Here is a 22,628-nt window from a genome sequence, read left to right as displayed (position 1 = left end):
ATAGGAGTTGAATAAGATATGGGTGAGGCCAAATTTGGAGTATTGCATGCAGTTTTGGTCACCTAACTACAGGAAAGATATCCATAAGATGGAATGAGTGCAGAAAAGATTTACTAGGATGTCGCCCAGACTTCAAGAACTGAGTTACAGGGAAAGGTTAAGACTTTATTCCCTGGAGCGTAAAAGAATGAGGGGAGATTTGATAGAGGTATTTAAAAATTATGAGGGCAGGTGAGATACAAACCAGAGGACATCGGTTATGAGTGAAAGGGGAAAAGTTTAGGGAACGTGAGGGGGAACTACTTCACACAGACAGTGGTGGGAGTGTGGAATGAGCTGCCAGCTGAGGTGGTGAATGCAGCTCAATTTTAACATTTAAGAAGAATGTGGATAGGTCCATGGATGGGAGAGGTATGGAGGGCTATGGACAGGGTTCGGAACAGACTAGGGTGATTGAAGGGGTCTGTTTCTGTGCGTAATGTTCTATGGTTCTAAATGCCTTCTTCACTATTTTGTCCACTGACTGACCAGGGAAGAAAACACCTGTACTCCTTAGTCTCCCTGTTCTACACTTCACATTTACTGTGAAAATCCTACCGACCTGGTTTGCAACACCTCACACTTCTCAAAGTTCCACTTACCACTCCTTCCCAACTGATCTAGATTCTCTTATAAATTTATATATCCTTCCGCACTGTCCACTGCACCTCTAATCTTAGTATCATCTGCACATTTACTAATCACGTTAACTTCACTGCAGTCCAAACTATTTTATTTGCATTTTGCAAAACCACATTTTGGCAAGTCAGATCACCTGGTTGTGCTCCTTCTACCTTCATATAGAGTGCACAAAAAGAGAGGCTCTGGAGATCAGGACCCCCAGAAATTGGTCACAGGAGGCTGAAGAATGGTTACAGGACTTCCTCAAGTTAACAGACTGGGCAGTGTTCAAAGGACTCAGCAGAGAATCTGAACTATAAAGTCACAGACTTTATCAAAGCAGCTGTGGATGAGCATGTCCCCACCAAATTGTTCAGTTTTCCGAATGAACAATGAAATCCGGAACCTGCTGAGAACCAGATCACAGGCATTTACGTCCAGAGATCCAGATCAATACAGAAGGAGCACGTATGACCTGTGAAAAGCTAACTCCCGGGTGAAGTGGAAATTCTGGATGAAAATGGAACAACAAGCTACACCTGCAGGGCCATAAAACCAAATCCGGTGAAGTAGAAGACAGCAGAGCTCCGCTCCCAGAGGAACTCAATGCCTTCTACGCTAAATTTGATCTAACTGTGAAGAACCTCCCCTTCACACCACCAGGTTCCCTGATGATCCCATCCTGTCCGTATCTGAGGATTTCATGGCATTCTGCCTTCAGGAGAGTGAATCTGAGGAAAGCATCCAGCCCAGACAGTGTATCTGGCCAAGTATTAAAAATCTGTGCTGACTAACTTACCAATGTGTTCACTCCAGCAGGGCATGGTACCCATCTGTTTCAATCATACCGGTGCCCAAGAAGAGTGTAGTAACCTTCCTTAATGACTATCGACCAGTAGCACTTGCATCAACAGTGATGAAGTGTTTTAAAAGGCTGGTGTTGAAGCGCATCAGGTCCTCTCTGAGCAGCGACTTGGATACTTTCACCTATCGTAGAAACAGGTCAATGGCTGATGCCATCTCACTGGTTCTATATAAAGCCCTGGAGCACCTGGACAGTAAAGATGCATTCATCAGGATGTTCTTCATCGACTACAGTTTGAAATTTTACACCATCATCCCCTCAAAACTGCTCAGCAAACTCCAAAACCTGGGACCTAACACCCTACTGTGTAATTGGATCAAGGATTTCATCACCTCCAGATCACAATCAGTGAGGATTGGTAAGAACATCTATTCCATCAGTACCAGAGGGCTGCATTTTTAGCCCCCTGCTCTACTCACCTCACACCCTACAATTGTGTGGCTCAGTACAACAATAATATCTACAAATTTGCAGATGATACCACAGTAGTGGGTTGTATAAACAAAGATGATGAGTCAGCAAACAGGAGAGAAATTAAAAACTTGGTTGAATGGTGCACCAACAACAACCTTTCACTCAATGTCACCAAAACGAAGGAGCTGATTGTTGACTTCAGGAAGGAAAAGCCAGAGGTAGACAATCCAGTGATCATTTGGGGAATCAGAGGTGCAGAGGATGAGCAAATTTAAGTTCTTGGGAGTCATGATCTTGGAGGATCTTTCCTGGACTCAACACACTTTAATAGCATCGTGAAAAAAGCCCGTCATTGATTCTCAGGATTTTGGGGAGGTTTGGTAATGAGGCCAGAAACCCTTGCAAATTTCTGCAGATGTATGGTGGAAAGCATGCTGACTGGCTGCATAATGGTCTGGTCTGGGGAAACCAATGCATGTGATATCATGTATGTGACAATAAATCTGAAATCTGAACTATTAATACAGACAACAAAAGGCCCAGCACTGACCACTCTGGCACACCTCCACTTAGTACCCACTGACTCCTTTCACTAAGCTAATTTTGAATCCATTGGGCCAGCTCCCCTTGGATCCCATCCGATCAAACTTTCCAGATTTGCCTGCAATGTGGGACCTTGTCAAAGGACTTGCTTAAATTCACATATATAACATCCAGTGCCCTGTCCTCGTCAGTGCACGCTTATTGGATCGCTGATATCTATAATGTGTCACAGAAATGCCTCCAACAAATTTCCAACTACATGTCCAGCTCACTGGCCTATAGTTCCCTGGCTGGTGCTTGTTGCCCTTTTTAAATAATGGCACAACATTAGCCACTCTCTAGTCATCTGGCATTTCACCCAAGGACAAAGATGATGTAAATATTTCAGCAAGAGCCCCTGCAATTTCTTCCCTAGCTTCTCACAAGGTCCCGCCAATGTGTCTACCTTAATGTGCTCTATACTTGGCAAAACCTCCTCCATTGTACTTCTTACATGGATTGGAACATCACAACTTATTTGTTTCAGTTCCTTGGCCTCCATGATATCCACAACAAATCATTTCAAATCTCATCCATCTCCCTATGACTTTGCACAAACCCAGCATGTTGACCTTTAATGGGACCAATTCTCTCAATATATCTGTAGAATCTCTTGGGATTCTTCTTTATCATTCCTGCCAGCTCCATTTCATGCCCTCTTTTGCCCTTCTGATTTTCCTTTTAAGTGCACTCCTGCTCATAGACTTGTCCAGCAGATTGTCTGATCTGGTTTACTTAAACCTGACCTATATATCTCCTTCTTCTTGATCAGAGACTCAATGTTCTCTGTCATCTAGGGCTCCTTAAACTTTTTAGCCTTGCCCATCACCTTTAATAGAAACATGCTATGCCTGAAATGTTGCTCTCTTATCTTTCAAAGTATCCCATTTTCCAGTAAATATGCCTCTCCTAATCAACTTCTGAAAGTTCCATCTTAACTGGTCCAAAATTAGCCATGCCTCAACTTGTGAACCAGTTTTATATTTCCCCATAATTATTTTAAAAACTAACAGAAATTTGGTTGCTGCTTTCAAGATGATCTCCCACTGACTCTTCATTCACTTGCACTATCTCATCCCCTAATAGGAAATCCAGTGTTTCACCTTCTTCAGTAGCCTTCAATATGTGGAATGAGAAAGCTTTCTTGGGCACACTCACAAATTCTACCCTGTCCAAGCTCTTTGCACTAATTGATTTGCAGAGGGAGGGGATCCAGAGTGATAGACCAGATCATACAAGGACTATATATGAAGACAGAAAGCAGAGGTTTGTACATGATACAAATGATCTCAGATGTATCTATTTCAATGCGAAGAGTATTGTTGGTAAGGCAGATGAGCTTAGGGTGTGGATTTGCACATGGGATTATGACGTTATTGCTATTAGTGAGATTTGATTGCAGGAGGGACAGGACTGGCACCTCAATGTTCTGGGGTTCCGATGTGATAGAGAGATGGAGGGATAAAGGAGGAGTGGCACTGCTAGTCAAGGAAAATATCACAGCTGTGTTTAGACAGGAGAGCACTATGGACTTACCTACAGAGGCCATATGGGTGGAGCTAAGCAACAGGAAAGGTGTGAGCACATTAATGGGCTTGTATTATAGACCGCCCATTAGTCCAAAAGAATTGGAGGCGCAAATCAGTAGGGAGATAGTAGACCATTGTAAGAAACAGAAAGTTGTGGTAGTAGATTTTAACTTTCTGCATATTGAATGGGACTCCCCTACTGTAAAAGGACTGGATGGCTTGGAGTTTGTTAAATGTGTACAAGAAAGTTTTCTAAATTAATATGGAGAGGTACCAACAAGACAGGATGTAATACTTGATCTCCTATTAGGGAATCAGGCAGGTCAGGTGGCAGAAGTCTGTGTAGGTGAGCATTATTAGCTGTGCATGCGCTATACTGGCGCGGCGGCCAGCGGGCCAGCTCTAATACATATTTGATATGATCTTGCGGGCCAAATATAATTATATCACGGGCCAAATTTGGCCCGCGGGCCTGAGTTTGACATGTGTGCCCTAGAGGATCAGAGTGGTCAACTGTGTGCGGAGCCTCACGAAATGAGGGAGATCTTTAATTGTTTTTTTTGTGTCAGTATTTACTCAGGAAACTGGCATAATGCACATAGATGGAAGGGAAAATAAATAGAAGTGTCATGAAACATATGGAGATTAAGTAGGAGGAGGTGATTCCTGTTTTACAGTGAATAAAGGTAGACAAATTCCCAGGTCCAGATTATATTCCCTTGGACCTTGAGGGAGACAAGTGTTGAAATTGCAGGGGTCCTGATGGATATATTCAAAATGTCCTTAGCCACAGGAAAGGTGCTAGAGGATTGGAGAGTAGCTCATGTTGTCCTGCTGTTTAGGAAAGGCTCCAAAAGTAAATTAGTTAACTATAGGCCAGTGAGCCTGATGTCGGGTAAATTATTGGAAGGAGTTCTGAGAGATAGGATATATAGGTATTTGGAGAGCCATGGGCTGATTAAAGACAGTCAGCATGGTTTTCTGCATGGTAGGTCGTGTTTAACAAATCTTGTGGAGTTTTTCTAGGTTACCAAGAAGGTAGATGAAAGAAAGGCTGTGGATGTTGTCTACATGGACTTTAGTAAGGCCTTTGACAAGGTCCCACATGGGAAGTTAGTTCAGGAGGTTAAGGCACTAGGTATTCATAAAGGGGCTGTAAACTAGATTCGAATTGGCTGTATGGGAGGAAACAGAGAGTGGTAGTGGATGGTTGCTTCTCAGACTGGAGGCCTGTGACGAATGGTGTGCTTCAGGGATCAGTACTGGGACCATTGTTGTTTGTTGTCTATATCAATGATCTGGATGATAACATGGTAGATTGGATCAGCAAGTTTGCTGATGAGACAAAGATAGGAGGTGTAGCAGACAGTGAGGAAGATTTTCAAAGCTTGCAGAGGAATCTGGACCAACTGGGAGAATGGACCAGTAAATGGATGATGGAGTTTAATGCAGACAAGTGTGAGGTATTGCATTTTGGAAGAGCAAATCAAGGAAAGACGTACACTGTAAATGGTAGGGAGACCTGGGGGTACAGAAGGTGGTGTCGCAGGTGGACGGGGTTGTAAAGGAAGTTTTTGGCATCTTGACCTTTAATAAATCATTGAGTTGGGATGTTATGCTAAAGTTATAGAAAACATTGGTGAGGCCAAATTTGGAATATTGTGTGCAGTTCTGGTTCCCTAGCTAAAGGAAGGATAACAATAAGATTGAAAGAGTGCTGAGAAGATTTACTAGGATGTTGCCAGGTCTTCAGGAATTGAGTTACAGGGAAAGATTAAACATGTTCGGACTTTATTCCTTGGAACAAAGAAGAATAAGGAAAGATTTGATAGAGGTTTACAAAATTATGAGGGGCATAGACAGAGTCAATACGAGTAGGTTCTTTCCACTGAGATTAGGAGAGATAAATATGAGAGTACATGGCTTTTGGGTGAAAGGGGAAAGATTTAGGGGGAAACTTCACTCAGAGAGTGGTGGGAGTGTGGAATGAGCTGCCACATGATGTGGTGGGTGCAGACTCTATCTTGAGTTTTAAGAATAAATTGGATAAATACATGGACGGGAGAGGTCTGGAGGGTTAAGGAATGGGAGCAGGTTATTGGGGCTAGCTGAACAATGGTCAGCACACTCCAGAAGGGCCAAATGGCCTGTTTTTTTGTGCTGTAGCATTCTATGGCTCTATTGTGCCCCAGTCAATATAGGAGAAGTTGAAATCTCCTCATAATTAGTACCCTATTTTTCTTACAGCTATCAGAAATTTCCCTGCACACCTGCTCCTCCAACTATTGGGGTGGAAGGCTATAATACAACCCCTTCAAAGAGATCATTCCCTTCTTGTTTCTAAATTCTACCTATATTGCTTCACTGGATGACAAAGTGATGTTAAAGACATGAGGGGAATGTGAGGATTTTTAAAAAACAATGCAGAGAGTGGGTGTGATCTGAAACTCACTGCTGCAAGGACAGAGGAAACAAAATCAGTTACGCTTTAGAAAGGGAGTTCAATCAGGTCCCCCCCACCACCCCCCCCCATAAAGAACCAAACAACACTTGATGAACGAGATGACTTTTTCCTGTGTCATAAAGATTTGATGATTGCCAACCTCAACTACTGCTGCCCTGACCAAGCAAGGACCTTCTTTGAATTACACTTGGGGCATGACAAGTTAAACTTGGATTTGAGGAGCCTGCATTTTTTTTTAAAAAGCTAAGCAACATTTAAAATGTTAAAAAATCATTTAACATTAAAATAACCCATCATGATTTGTGAATCAATGGACCAATTTGCCCTGTCCTCCATGCAAAGCTTTTTCAAAACCAACACCTTTACAAATATCATTCATCTTCATTCTTTAAAGATAGCAATTCTTGGTCTGTTCAAATCTCACCAAAGTGGTCCATGCTACGTAAGAAATAGTCAAGAGGTAAATGCCTAAATTTTGGAAATAAAACCAAGGAAATCATACAGTGCTAATGAACGCAGAGCTACTTACGCTGCCCCCAGTGACCAGTAACAGGGCTAAGATAATTGGGATAAAGACCATGAGGTTTCTCTAGCCGATTCAAAACTTTCCGGATTGCCATCACCTGAAAACATACAAATTCAAGTTTACACACCATAGCCTTGAAATTCATTTGCATGTTATAATTATAGGCAAGGGTGATAAAATTCTCCCAGGGAAGCTGAGAAATCTGAAAAGTCTTCAGAAAAACAGTATATGCAAGAGAGAAAGAATACTTGTATTAGAAAGTTACTCAGTAAGACCATGTACAGGCATGTACTTTTTGGGAGCCCTATTGTTCTTCATGTCAATTAAGACCCTCCTTTCCTTCCCTTAGCATGAAAATCCATGCTAAAACATAGTGCCAATTGTAGTTCAATACACAGAGATGAAACTTCTGAATCAGAAAGTTGTGGGTTTGAATCACTTAAGACTAAAACCTAATGCAACAATGACCAAGCTTGATCTTACCGATAAATGAATGTATGCTGGCTGATCATAAAATATCCCTGGGACATTACTTCAAAGAAGAAGAGGGGAGTTTCCCCTCTCCCCTCCCAGTTAACATTCAACTGTTAGATAATATAATTGAAAATCTGGCCATTTCCTGTTTGTAGAAAGTTGCCACTCACAAAGCAGCTACCATATTTTCTGATGCACTCAACCTCAGCATCTGCAGACTTTCCTGTTTAACACCATGTTTTCTGAATCAATTTTTTGATGATTTAACTTAAGGGATGTAGGCATAATTGACAAGATCAGCATTTTATTGCCCATCCCCAAGTGCTGCAGTCCTCTTTGTTGGCTTTAAAGAATTTAGGAAGGTCTTGTAGTTTTGGTGAAAGTGGCTTGATAAGTGAAATTCATTTAAAAATGATATCTGACTCGGGCCACCTTTATATTTTATCAAGGTTTAGGACAGCTTCTTTACATTTGGTTTCTCTGCCACTATTTATCGCTGGAGGGATATTATATTTACACGTAACATTTCTTCCAATTTGTTCTGTACCTTAGAGATTTAACATTTCCAGATTTCACTGTTTCTAGATCCTTTTTAAGTTGCATCTATTACATTATTTTGCATTGCAGCAAGGCTGCAGTATCTTTGGACCAATAAACTTACCACCATGATTATTAATTGATGCCACCAATTCCTTTGTAATCAACTTCCGGTATTAGCATAGCTACTCAATAGGAAGCTACTCAATATACCTACAATTTGTGTCTCAGCATGCAAAGGACAGTTCAGTAGAAATAACACTGAAAGTTGTCATTGCGCTTTCCATCACTGAAATTCAAACTATAACACTGAAGTCTGATTATCAATACAATAATATGAACTGTAAACTCTCAGTCACTGACTTACCTTTTCAGCAAACTTGGGAATACCTGACACCTCACTCAGGTGGACAAACTCCAGATGTAAGGTGCCAAACTCTGCCAAAATGCTGCTACCCCCTGAGGCCCATCCCCAGTTCCGACCAACTCCACTGCAAAACATAAATGCAAGGATCTTAACACTACCACTCACTAAGAATTTATGGACTGGGGTGTCGAAAATGAGGCAGACATCTAAGTAAAAAGGTTTTTATTCAGGTGTCTGCTTGATTTTCGATATTCCAGAGGAAGGGCTCAGCCCCAAAACATCGAATACCTTTTACTTCCTCTGGATGCTGCATGACCTGCTGAGTTTCTTCAGCGCTTTTGTGTACTGCTCTAGACCCCAGCATGTGCTCAGTATCTTGCTTACCCTTACGACATTAATGCTAACCTCAAAATAACATAACCACTACCCACCAAGGGTATTCCATACTTCTGTTCTGTCATGCACTGACACTCACCTTTGGTATGCAGGCACAGGTGGCAGGATCAAGGGGACAAGCAACTAGAGCCAACAGATGAATAATTATAATAAATTATAACAATATTGTGGCGTTGAAGAGCAAAAGCTTAGAATTTCAGCCACACTGCATCGTATTATTTTACTGTACATAATAATATAAAATGGCTTTCAAAAGACAACAGCATCTTCACAACCTCTGACCAAAAATATACTCCAGACATTACGGAAGAATGTGATTAATTTGGGATTTAGCTAACAAAGAGCAGAAGAGCTAATCTGGATAAAATATGTATTACTTTCATGTGGTTGGTCATGCTTTATGTGCAAATCTATGTTTTATGAGCACATTATAGAATAGCTAAAGAATTTTCATATTTAATGCAACCATTTACAAGATCACATCAACAGACGTTTATGATGGAAAACTATGGCCATACTATTGTCCAAAAACAGAGGAATTGAAGATTCATATTAGGAAGGGCCCGAAATTTAAACTATTTAAATTATTGAAGGGCATCAAATAAGTTGCCAATATAAAATGAATGGAAGATAAAAGCAAATAAAATTAAGCTTGATGGGACAGATCATATTGACGTATCTTGCTTGGGCTCTTTCAGGAGAAAGAAGTGGTCTATATATAGTTGGAGGTTTATAGAAAAGGATAACCTCCACAAGAGTTGAGGTGTGTGGCAATCTACAACACAAACACTGGATGAGGACACAGAATAATGGGATCCAGAGGATTTAGGAGGAATGGTTAAAAAATCAGTTGATTTAACAGAGAGTGTAACAGTTACAGAAGATAGGATTGAAAGAGTGGAGGGACGAATGGAAGAGTGAAAGTGAGATGGATGTGTGGATGAAGGAAAGGGAGAGGTTATGAGAGAAGATCAACTCCCTGGAAAATTTTAGCAGAAGGAATAATATTAAAATAATGGTGGTGAAGGAGGGTGTGGAGGGAAGAGATCTGATGGGATCCTTAAAGATCCCAGAAGTACTAGAATGGGATAAAATTGAGGGAGAATTAGAAATTGAGAGGTCTCTCAACACCACCAACATCCCTCTCCCCCCCCCCACCCAGTCCCAGTCCCTCTCTGTCCCAGTCAAATTTCTTCGCTACCAGGACAGAGAGAGAATTATGTAGGCAGTGGCAGTGAGAGTGAAGGAAAGGGGGGCCCAGTGTAATATGGAGTAAGGAAGGTCCTCTTCTATCTGGACATTAGTGCTGCACTGTTAAGGCACAGAAAAGAATTCAACCAAGTTTTTAAAAAAAATGACAAAAGGGGATAGAATTCACCCTCGTTCACCCAGCAACTAAAATAAGACGTGGAGGAGAGAATTTTTAATTTTTTTAAATAGATGCTAGGGAAACAATGTGCTATGTAAAAACCTTGCCACCCTCATGGGAGTAAATAGCATTTGGGGGAAAAAAAGGCATAAAAGGGGGAACTGATGAAATAATTGGTTGTAAATGATAAGAATTTAGATGGGAATGTTAAAGTTAAATGAAGAATTAATATGGGGAGCTCTAAGAAGGAAGGAAAGAATAGTGAAGGAGGGAGTTGGGGGAGTTGGCACCAGTGTCTTGGATATTGATGCCGGGAGGAGAAGAGGAGGTCAAGGAGGACAAAGATAATGGGGTGGGGGGGGGGGGGAAGAGATTATTTGGTGGTATTTCTTGTCTTTTTCTGATTTTTTGGTTTAGTTTTTTTAAAGTTTGTTTAGATTTTATATGGAATAAGGCCGTCTGCATCAGAGATCTGTGGAAGATGAGTTGGATAAGTATCATGGAAAAGGAAGAAAGGGGAGGAAAATACTGAAGATACTCTGGGATAATGGATAAGACAATTAAATTTGTGAGTTTCAATGTAAATGGGATGAACGGATCTATAAAGAGAAAAAGGTTTTGGCACACCTAAACAAAATGCAAGCAGATATAATATTTCTACAAGAGACCCATCTCAAAAATCAAGAACATATAAAGTTAAAAAAGGGGTGGATGGGCCAAGTGGTGACGTCCTCCTTTAATTCCAAAGCCAGGGGAGTAGCTATCTTCATAGGAAAAAATTTTTCTGGTGGATCAGGGCGTGGTTGTTGACCCGGCTGGGAGATTTGTGATGATTCATTGTCAAATATACATAATTATAATTATGGACACTTATGAATATATATGCTCCAAATTTTGATGACAAACAATTTATACAAAATATATTTTTGAAAGTAACAGAAAGGTGTTTTGACTGTAGAAGATTTTAACTTTTGTCTGGATCCGGTCTTGGACAAGTCAGCGAGAAAAGTAACAAGGGCCAGGGCAGCCAAATCTACCCTGGACTTTATGAAAGGGTTGAATTTAATAGATGTCTGGAGAAGGCAACATCCAAGAGAGAGGGATTATTACTTTTACTCAAGACAACAATGATTTCTACACTAGAATGGATTTATTTTTGGCATCATCCCAATTGGAGGGTAGGATAGTTCCAACCAAGTACACGACTCAGTTACTGTCTGACCATTCACTCTTGACTTTGTCCATTATAATGGTCAGATAATTGGATATACTAAAGGTATTAAAAAGGGCCATATGAAAGAGATAAACGATTTGTAGCAATAAATAGCTCAATTGGAAAAAGAATATCAAAGTTTAGGCTCTGAGAAAAAAAATTGGAATTTAATGAACAAAAAGCTTAAATACAACACAATGCAAACATACAAGATAGAAAAGATGATCCGAAGATCTAAACAACAGTATTATGAGCTGGGGGGAAAGGGCTCATAAAGTCTTGTCCTGGCAGGTGAAGATGGAAGAGGTCTCAAGAACAATCAGTGCGATTCAAATGGGGTGGAGATGATTTCATATAAACCAAAGGAGATAAATGAAACATTTAGAAAGTTCCATACAGAGCTGTATAAATCAAAATTAGTGGAGTACTTGCTAAAATAGCTGACTTCTTGCTTACATTGGAACTACCAAATTTGGATCAAGACGAACAAGAGGGGCTGAGTGCCCCCTTCTCTAGAGAGATTGATAAAGCCATGGGCTCATTGCAGGCTAACAAATCATCAGGGGAGGATGGGTTCCCCACTAACCCACTGGATTTGATAAAGTTTAAGGATCTTTAATGCCCTTTATTACGAAGGTGGTGGAACAGGTGGTGGAGACACATACCCTCCCAGAACCTTTCGCAACGGCAATTATTATGGTGTTCCCAAAAAAAAAAGAGAGGGACCCCATTGAACGCTGCCTCCTATAGACCCATTGCACTAGTGAATGTAGATTATAAAATTATAGCAAAAGCATTGGTCATTAGATTGGCTCAATATTTACTGGATTTGTACAAAAGAGACAATCAGCAGAAGATATGTGTAGATTACTCAATACAGTGCATCTGGCACAGTCAGGGGTGGATCCAAGTGTGGCCGTAGTTCTGGACGTGGAGAAGGCCTTTGACAGACTGGAGTGGGATTTCTTATTCAAAGTATTAGAGAGATTTGGATTGGGATAACCATTTATTAATTTGGTAAGGCCACTATCATAAACCCCAAGCTAAAATTATTACAAATGGGCAAATGTCTCCAGTGTTCCAGCTGAGTTGGTCCAGTAGGCAGGGCTGCCCACTGTCTCAGGTGTTGTTTATATTAGCTACTGAATCACTGGCAGAAGCCATCCAATGGGATCCAGACATAAAGGGGTTCAAAACTGGCCAGGAGGAGCATAAAATCAGTTGATTTGTGGATGATGTGTTAGTATATTTGACTGATCGGAAGGGGTCATTGGCCAGGAATGAGGACAACACTGGAGGATTATGACAAGATCTCTTAATAAGAATGAAATAATTCCCTTGACAAAGAGGGATTACAGACAATACCAACAAGGGAGTCAATTTCAATGGCTGCAAGAGGGCATTATATATTTGGAATTAAAAGAAGATAAGGATTTACACAATTTACTTACACTCAATTATCTCACTTTGTTCCGGAAGATTGAAGAAGACCTTGGTAGATGGAGAACCCTGCCCATAACTTTGGTGGGCAGAGTTAATTGCACTAAAATGAAGGTGATGCCAATACTACAATATTTATTTCAATCCTTGCCCATTTCGTCATCCCAGGCCTTCTTTAAGATGCACAATGGATGCGTCAGTAAGTTCTTGTGGAATGGTAAAGTGGCTAGAATCTCCATTGAAAAGTTGACTTGGAATTATAAATTGGGAAGTCTGAAATTGCCAGATTTTAAAAAATATTATTGAGTAGCCCAGTCGAAGTTTATCGCCTCACTCTTTGAGAGAGGTGGTACCCCCTCCTGGGCACAAATTTCTGTAGCAGTAAAGATAGCAGGAGTTAGCATATAAATGGGACACTAAATTGATATCAAAGAAAACAGCTAACTCCAAATTTAAACATAGAATTCAGATGTGGCAAAAAAAAAAATGTTTTGGAATAAAGGAGGGGATATCTCCTAAAGCGCCCTTGACCAAGAACAAATTATTATCCATGACTCAGAATAATAAGATCCTGGACACTTGGTGCCAGAAGGGGATCAGGTGTATCATTATGAGCAAGGAAAGCTTATGCCATTCAAACAGCTAAGGGATAAATATGATTTTTCTAATAAAAATTTCTTCTGCTATCTTCAGCTAAGATCTTTCTTAAGGGATAATTTGGACCTTGCCCATGTGGAGATTCTAATTCCCCAAAAGGGGAATATGCACAAGTTCACCTCTATGATACATCTCCTATTTCAAAGAGTTAGCCCAAAGCTCTGGACTTACACAAGTCATGGGAAGGTGGGAGACAGACTTGGGCAAAATAATTCATGAGTGGTGCTGGCCAGACGTGTGTCTGGACAGCATGACAGCAATTATTAATGCCGGTACAGATTGGTGTAATACAATTTCCTGCATCAACTATACCTCACACCATAAAAATTACATAAATCTAAATCAGAAATTTTGGTAATGTGCTTTAGGTGTGGTGATGAGATCAGTACCTTTATCCCTTCAACCTGGCAGTGTACAAAGGTGCACTTCTGGGAGGACCTGAGGGACATTCTGAAAAAAATTACAAAAGTGGATTTTCCAAAGGATCAGGAATTGTACCTTCTAGGAAACATTATGGACAGGACTTTTAAGCAGTCCGGATACCAAATTCAGTTTGTGAAGGTTGTCTTGTCGGTAGCTAGAAAGTATATAACAGTCACATAGAAGACCGACTCCTAACTAAATATTACACGATGGAATACGTAAATACAGAGTGTATTCCTCTGGAGAAAATCACACACAATTTAAGGAGGAAATATAGCACATTTGTTAGGGTGTGGCAACTCTATCTGCAACACATTGATACGCAGATATAATTATACCCCTTCTGAATAAAGGAAATACAACAATCCATGCCAGTAGCAAAATAATTGAGATCAATGAAGTGGGTTGTGGCGCAGATGACGTGTTCTTGTAATTTGTTCCTTATCTTTCTTGTTTTAGGTTTCTTTAGGGTTTTTTAAAGTTCCCTTTAGGATTTGTACCTTTACCAATATTTGGTTCTTGGTATTTGTTTAATTTGTATAATCTTTTCTTTGATGTATTAGGGTATGGAAGGGAAGGGAGAGTGGTAGGGGAAAAATAGACTCTGCATGTTATATACTATTGTTGAAAAGAAATTGTGTTGTTTGTTTGTCTTCAAAAATAATACAAAAAAATCAGTTGATTGATGAACTGGAATTTGATGCAAATGTCCTCTCATTCCTGTTGGTTGTGAAATAGAAAGTGAGGTCAACTAACCATTCTGATAATTTATTAACACAAGTAGAATTGGGTTGCCTTTTGTGGAATATACAACTTCCTTCCAAATTATTTTACTAAATTTAATTCACTCTGACCACATTCTACTTGAATTAGGACATCTTACCTGCGGAGATTTATCAAGGCCCAGGGAATGCCTGTAGGAGTATTAAAAGCTGGCAATAGCTTCTCTCCTAATTCGATTGCTTTCATCTTGAATATCTGTAACAGAGAATATTTAATAAAAAAGGATTACAATTTAAATCTTGATCATGAAGCATTTTAAAAGAAAGTGCAAATAATGGTTTGGAATTCTGAAGCACGCAATTCTAAATGTTGCTTTGACTGACCCATTGGAATATTTTGTTACCCCAAACACAATGGGTTCCATCTTAATTTCTGGACAGAAATAAATCAATTACCATAATTCTTATAGCTTCACTCATGACTTTGCCAGTGGAAAATCTGGACAAATGGAAATTTTCCTCTGAGTAAATGAGCGCTGCACTGGGCACTAGAAATGGGGTGGATGGAGTCTTTGCCCTCTCAAGTGAAACTGATGTCATTAATTGTGATTACCAAATAAGAAAATGTACTTACTCAGCAAATTGAAAATATTTCTAGTTAAATGCTTGTGCCATTGCATTCAAGAACTCAAGGACGGAAGCTTCTCTCTCTTTGATATTCCTCTGCTGTTATCATCATGCTCTTCGTCTCTCCTGCCACACAGCACTCCCCACCCCCACCCCCCCTTCACTTCACACCTGAATACATCTGGCCACAATCCCAACCCTCAGCTCCATTTGCCTATCTGGTTCTTTTTTCCCAGTCTGGACCCTAATACACACCTGGCCTCTTCTCAGATATGTGGCTGGAACCAGAAACATGAACCATTTGTGCAGTCAGAGCCAGGGTTAGGGTTGTAGATCGATATACTGCTGGACCTGAGAGCCAAGAACACGGGAAAGGGTGCAGTTGGAGCTGGAGTCAAGAACATGGTTGGCATGCAGCCACAGCAGGGTCTGGGATTACAGGCCAGGTGTATAGCCAGAAATGAGGCATGGGACCATATATGGCTTGTGTTTGGGGCCAGTATGTGACAGAAGCCAAAGACCGGGAACATAACTAAGTACACAGATGGAGTTGAGGTCAGGGTTCAGATGTGTGTCTGGAGTTTTGCTGGCAGTTGTGTGGCCAAAGGGTACATGAGAGGCATGAGAAGTGAGCAGGGAGCCAGTTATCAATTGCTCCTGTGCATTGGACATTGATTTCCATGCTCCGTTAAGGAAAGTCACCAGCAGGTGAACAGAGGATAAGGTTCAAGGATGTACTCAAAGTCTCTTTGAAAAGTTGCAGAATCCCAATGGACTCGAGAAGCCCAAGCCTTATAGCTCAATTAGAGAAGGTGCATTCAGTAGGAATAGTGAGAACCTCAAGCATTAGCAGCACATAAGCCTTCTGAAAATGGTGAAGGAGCACCCCAACTATTTATCTGCCTGCCACATGAGGCACTTTCAGTCCATTCTGTGAGAAGATTTGCAGTTCCCAAAGAAAACACATTAATTGCCTCAGAACAAAGAATACCAGAGTGGATCAAACTATTCTTGGTATCAAGGCAATACCAAAAACATGCCTGCCACTGGGCCCCTGTCATGTTTCCAAAGTGCTAACATAAAAATACACGCAGTAAAGCTTTGTCTCAACTGCTTAAGTCTCTATTATCACAGTAACAAGATCTTGCTCTGCCAAGTCCGTGGATAAAAGAAACCATGCACAGTCAACTTTCAATCGACAAGATCTGGAGTGTTTATACCCTTGTGGGCTGTCTAACCAGTGACAGACCTGAATGTTGCCCTACTATTATAACCAAGCAACTTAGAGGCTTTCATGTTAATATTGCTGTCCTGTGTGAGATATAATGGAAAAAGATGACCAAGATGAACAAGACTGGCAACATCTTCTTCTGAAGGAGACAAGTAGAAGAGGAACATCATCTACACAGAATGAACTACACCAAGAATAAGGAAATCTGGCATTTCATTGACTTTTCTGGAGAATTGATGAATGCCTCCTTCACTGTGATATAGAAAGGGTGGCATGGTAGGTGTAGCAATTAACACAATACTATTACAGCAGCAGGATCTTGGGTTCAAACTTGTAAGGAGTTTGTAGGTTCATGTCCACTTCCTCTGGGTAGTCTTGTTTCCTCCCATGTTCCAAGGACATAAGGGATCAATAGATTAATTGATCCTATGGGTATATTTGGGCAGCTCAGGTTCATGGGCTGAAAGGGACTGTTGCAGTGTTAAATCTCTACAATAAAAATAAATTAACTCTCTGGTCACCATTTCATATGCCCTAGTCTTGAAGATTTTGAATGAGCCAAGGAAGACTTGTATTTCCGTCCTAGTCTGCACCCCAGAAGAGAAAACCAATCCTCCCAGACGAGTTCAACACACCAATTGCCTATTTTGTCAGAGAGACAAACACAAGACTTCATAGAAGCATTGTCATCATCATCTGAACTTGGAACAACATAGATGTCCATCTCAGCATTTCATGATAGATACTGATGACTGCTGGTCTGGCTACTGCCTAATTCGTTCTATTAGCTCCATCAACCAAGTGTCAAGATCAGCATTAACAGAAACATTGCCACAAAAAAGATCAATGTCAAAGTTCTCAAGGACCCTTTCATATGGTGCCTCATGGAGAAACAATCAACTCATAGACATCAGGGAATTAGTACAAATAAAGAAAATAATAGTTTAATCAAATTGAATACAGTAGCGATAAGAAAGAACTCAAGAGTGCAATTGAGATAGCTTCATCATGTATCGACCAGGGAACAGAATATTTTGGATCTAGCATTGTATAACTAGACAGTTTAATAAGAGATCTGAGTAAAATATCCCTGAGGAAGTAATGACAGAATATCGCATTGAACTTACAAGTTTAAAAACTTCAACCTGAAACAACGGTGTAAAACAAATCAAGGGTAACTACAAAGGAATAAGGAGAGTTGACAGATGTGGTCTGGACAAATAGATTAGCACATAGTCATTTGTGTAAAAAGGAGTATAATATTTAACTTCCTCATTTCTAGGATTGAGAGCTGCATTCATTTTCTATGTCCATTTTCCTTTCATTGCACAATTTACATTAAGTTGATTTTTTAAATATATATATATTTATTAAGTTTAATAAAAAAATACACACATATTAATACAAACATAGATTGAAATATAAGAAATAATTTGTAGTTCTCAAATAATACTTATATCTTACATAGTGTAAATTGTGTGTACTCCTCTCAAGCAAATCCCTTTTTACAAAATACCAAAACATCACTGATTTCTGGTGGAACAATGTGAAAAAAATCAAATTATTTAACTTTTAACACTGAAAATCATTTCAAGATATTGCAGAGATCAAAGTGAAATCAATGTGACATGCAGGCATCTCACCTCATCACCTGACAAGTAATACGCCGATAGCAGCCCACCAACAAAGCGAATGGTCACTTCAAAGACAGACACTTCTCCATTCTAAAAGGATTAAACATTTAAAAAAATATAATAAAACCTACAGAATGTAACAGTTCTATATTTCTATTGAATAATCAACTGCAATGGCCCAGAGAGTTAAAATGATCAAGTCATAGAATGCAAATATTTCATGTTAAATGACAAAACATGTATCATAATGCCTAAAAGGATGACCTTTTTGGAACAATATACAACATGGAATAGGAAATTGCAGATAGCATATCTCAAATTCAGTTTAAAATTGGTACTTTTAGCATGAATTAGCAGCATTTGTCCTGAATACAGGGCCACTTTGCTTGATAGGAATTGTTCATAATTAAGCCCCCAAGAGAAGGTTGATGAGGCTCGAGTATCAGGGAGGTGGTGCTCATAATTACTCACTCCTACTTTTCTTGGATACACAAAACCATTGTTAAAAACTGAATCACGACAAAATTGTTTGAAAGGCCTAAACAGGCATTTGGCAATTTACATATTGTTCATATATTTATGCAATGTTTGTCATCCATTCAAGCTTAGATAAGATAAACTTCTAAGGCAGCACTTGGGAGTGCTGTGTCCAGTTTTGGTTACCCAGATATAGGAAAAATGCCCTTAAGTTTGAAAAGGCGCAGAAAAGATTCATGTGCGTGTTTATCGATTGGCAGGCTTGAGTTACAAGGAGAGGCTGGATAAGATGCGACTTTTTTCCTTGGAGCATAGGAAGTTGAGGGGGGTGATCTTATAGAATTATCTATCTTCTTCTTTCTTTCTTTACCATACGGTAAATAGTCATGATATTTTTTTCTCCCCCTCAGGGTAGGAGAAATCTCGAACCATACGACATAGATTCAGAGGGGAAAGCGGCATGGTTGGTGTAGCAGTTAGCACAACGCCTTTACAGTGTCAACAATCAGGACTGGGGTTCAAATCACATGCTGTAAGGAGTTTGTACATTCTCCCCGTGTCTGTGTGGGTTTTTCCCGGGGGCTCCAGTTTCCTCCCACTGTTCAAAATGTACCATGTGCATAGGTTAATTGGGTGGCACAGACTCGTGAGCCAAAATGGCCTGTTATCATGCTGTATGTCTAGATTTAAAATTTAAAAAAATTTAAAAAGGACCTGAAGAGTTCCTTTTTTCACAAGAGAGGGGGTAGATATGTGGATCGAGCTGCTCGCAGAAATATAACAATGGGTACAACTGCAATGTTTTAAGATATTTATACAAAGGAGATATGGGCCAAATGCAGGTTTAGAGGGATATGGGCCAAATGCAGGCAAATGTGATAACTTAGTCAGTATTAATTCAGATCCTGTGCAAATAGACCTCTATTTAAAATCCTACTTATCAGTAGGATTTTAAAATAATGAGGTAATTTGATTCAAACTTGCGAGATCCTGAAGAATTTGAAAGGGTGGTTGTGGAAATGATGTTTCCTCATGGGAAAATCTAGAACTGGGCATCACTACCTAAAAATAAGGCTTCACCCATTTAAGAATGAAATGTTATCTTTTATCCCCCCTGAGAGTGTCATAATTGTTTGGACCTCTCTTCCTAAAAGGATACTGAGAGCAGAATTTTTGAATACTTTTAAAGCAGAACAAGACAGATTCTTCGTAAGCGAGAGGGTGAAATGTTACTGGAAAATTGTGGGAAGGCGAAGTTGAGGTTACAATCAGATCAACTATGTTCTTATTGAATGGCAGAGCAGGCTTGAAAGCCCATGCAAGTTGACTTCTCCTAATTCATTTGTTCATATATAAAATCACCATCATTCCTAGATAGAAAACTGAATTTGATGAGACATCAAAAGCAAACCATCAAGTAATAATTGTATTTATGTTTTATCATAGAATGGGAATGGTAATATTTGAAATAGAGTATAGTATGAGTTTGAAGGTTTTTATTTTCCCCAAGGGAAACATAGTGCTGAAGAAACTGGATTACACAATATTAAGGAAATTAATGCACTGACACAGGTGCATTTCTTTTCACAAGCAACCTTTATTCAGATTATTTATCCAAGGTGTTTGAATTACACAAGGAGCTGATAGAATGAAATAAAAGGCTTTATCAGGGACAAATAGACAGAACAAATGGCTTCACCATTCATAGATTGGATTGGAACGTGAATTCTGGAAAAGGGAGAGGAGGTGGTGTGTGCTTTATTGTTAATACTTGGTGGTGCACAGACACTAGTTACGCCGACCTCCTGCTCTACTGCCTTAGAGCAAATCTGAATTTAATGCAGACCCTTCTATCTACCCCAAGTTCTCATCAGTGATTCTCACTGGTATTTACATCCCTCCCATTGCCGATTACAAGCAGGCACTTGTGAAGCTGTATGATGTGGTCAATAAACAAAGGACGGCCCAGCCCGATGCACTAGAAATCTTAGTCGGCAACTTTAACCAGGTCTGTGCCAAGAAAACCCTGCCTAACTATCACCAGCATGTAACCTGCTGCACCACACTTGATCACTGCTACACCACAGAGTTCCAAGACCACAATTTGGCAAGTCTGATCATTTGGCTGTGCTCCTTCTGCTTTCATACAGACAGAGCCTAAAAAAAGAGGCTCCAGAGGTCAGAATAGCTAGAGAAACTGTTTTAGGACTTCCTCAAGACAGCAGATTGGGCTGTGTTCAAGGAATTTGCTGAGAATCTGAATGAGTACACCGAGGCTGTCACATACTTCATCAAAATAGATGTGAATAAGTGTGTCCCCACCAAATTATTCAATATTTTCCACAACCAGAAGCCCTGAATGAACAATTAAATCCAAATCCAGATCAAGTCCAGCGATCCAGATCAGTATAGCAGGAACAGATATGACCCACGAAAAACTATCTCCCGGGCGAAGTGGAGATTCTGGATGAAAATGGAAGCAACAGGGGTCATCCAACAGCTGTGGCGGGGCCTGTTACAAAATCAAATTCGGTGAAGTAGCAGACGGCAAAGCTTCGCTCCCAGAGAAACTCGATGCTTTCTATGCCCGATTTGACGACAGTAACAGCGAGAAACCACCCCTCTGCACCCCCACGTTCCCTGATGATCTCATCTTGTCCATAATGGAGAATGATGCACTTGCTTTCTTCAGGAGAGTGAATCCAAGAAAAGCATCTGGCCTGGATGGAGTACCTAGTGGAGTATTAAAAATCTCTGCTGAGCAACTTACGAAGGTATTCACAGATATCTTCAATATCTCACTCCATCAGGGCATGGTACCCACCTTTTTCAAACAGGCATCAATCATACCAATAAGTAATATCTTACTGACTATTGACCAGTAGCACTTACCTCAACAGTGCTGAAGTGTTTTGAAAGGCTGGTGATAAAGCACATCAGCTTCTATCTGAGCGGTGACATGGATACATTCCAGTTCGCCTATCATAGTAACAGGTCTACAGTGGATTCAAATCCTATGTTGTCTGTAAGGAGTTTGTACGTTCTCCACACACCGTTCAAAACATACCGGGTGGGGGGGGGTGGGGGGTAGAGGTTCATTGGGTGTAATTGGACAGCACAGACTTGTGGAATGAAATGGCCTGTTAGGGTTAGGGTTAGGGTTAGGGTTAGGCTGTATGTCTAATTTTAAAAAAAGTTTTACAAATTTAAAACTTTATCTTTTCTGCCTTTACAATGAAAAGGCTCAGTTATCAGAAATATTCACAGGTATAAAATGCTTTATAGGGATAACAACAGTTTGTTTCATACATGTTAATTTCCAACAAAAAATAATGTCTATAAAAACACAAAGCTGGAGAAACTCAGCAGGTCAAGCAGTGTTCTTTACATCGCAAAGGTAAAAATGCATAAACAATGTTTTGGGCTTGAGCCCTTCATCAAGGTATGGACAAATATTGATAGGCGTCCGAACAAAACAGTGTGGGGGGAGGGAGGAAGGGGTGGTCTCAAAGGGAGGAGGTCATAGGTGGAGAAGGGGGGAGAGGGTCAGCAGTAATCAAGGGAAGGAGGGATGGCTAGGGAAGGGAGGGAGGAGAATTGGAAAGGGGAAGGGGGAGGGGGAAGGAGAGGAGAGCAGGTTAGCAAAAACCGAAAAAGTCTACATTAGTACCATCTGGTTGGAGTGCCCAGACAGATAATCAAGTGTTGTTCGTCCAATTTGCGGGTGGTCCTGGTGGGACAGTACACAAGGCCAAGGATAGACATGTGTGTATAGGAGTGTGGCATAGAACTGAAATGGTTGGCTACTGGAAGGTCCCTATTACTGGTACTGACTGAGCCAAGATACTCAGCGAAACGATCTCCCAATCTGCGCCCAGTCTCTCCAATGTAGAGAAAGCCACAAAGGGAGCACCAAATGCAGTAAATCAGTCCTGCAGATACACAAGTGAAGTGTTGCTTCACTTGAAAACCTTTTTGGGGCCCTGGACCGTGGTGAGGGAGGAGGTGTGGGCACAAGTAT

General features: G+C 40.4%; 1 protein-coding gene across 4 annotated transcripts in view; it reads right to left on the bottom strand.

Moving 5' to 3' along the window:
- The window catches only part of LOC138741431 (mannosyl-oligosaccharide 1,2-alpha-mannosidase IA-like), a 97,360-nt gene that overhangs the window by 16,556 nt on the left and 58,176 nt on the right, over positions 1 to 22,628 (bottom strand). For 3 of the 4 annotated variants that reach the window (XM_069895514.1, XM_069895511.1, XM_069895513.1), the window contains exons 4-8: positions 18,140 to 18,220; positions 17,961 to 18,029; positions 14,800 to 14,894; positions 8,419 to 8,542; positions 7,044 to 7,137 (exon numbers count right to left, since the gene is read on the bottom strand). In XM_069895514.1, the coding sequence (XP_069751615.1) occupies positions 7,044 to 7,137; positions 8,419 to 8,542; positions 14,800 to 14,894; positions 17,961 to 18,029; positions 18,140 to 18,220 (463 nt within the window). The remainder of the gene's footprint in view (positions 1 to 7,043; positions 7,138 to 8,418; positions 8,543 to 14,799; positions 14,895 to 17,960; positions 18,030 to 18,139; positions 18,221 to 22,628) is intronic. The other variant, XM_069895512.1, reaches the window with a different exon arrangement.

Source organism: Narcine bancroftii, chromosome 8 (genome assembly GCF_036971445.1).
Source record: "Narcine bancroftii isolate sNarBan1 chromosome 8, sNarBan1.hap1, whole genome shotgun sequence".
Lineage (NCBI taxonomy): Eukaryota > Metazoa > Chordata > Chondrichthyes > Torpediniformes > Narcinidae > Narcine > Narcine bancroftii.
This window is presented reverse-complemented; position numbering and strand designations above follow the sequence as displayed.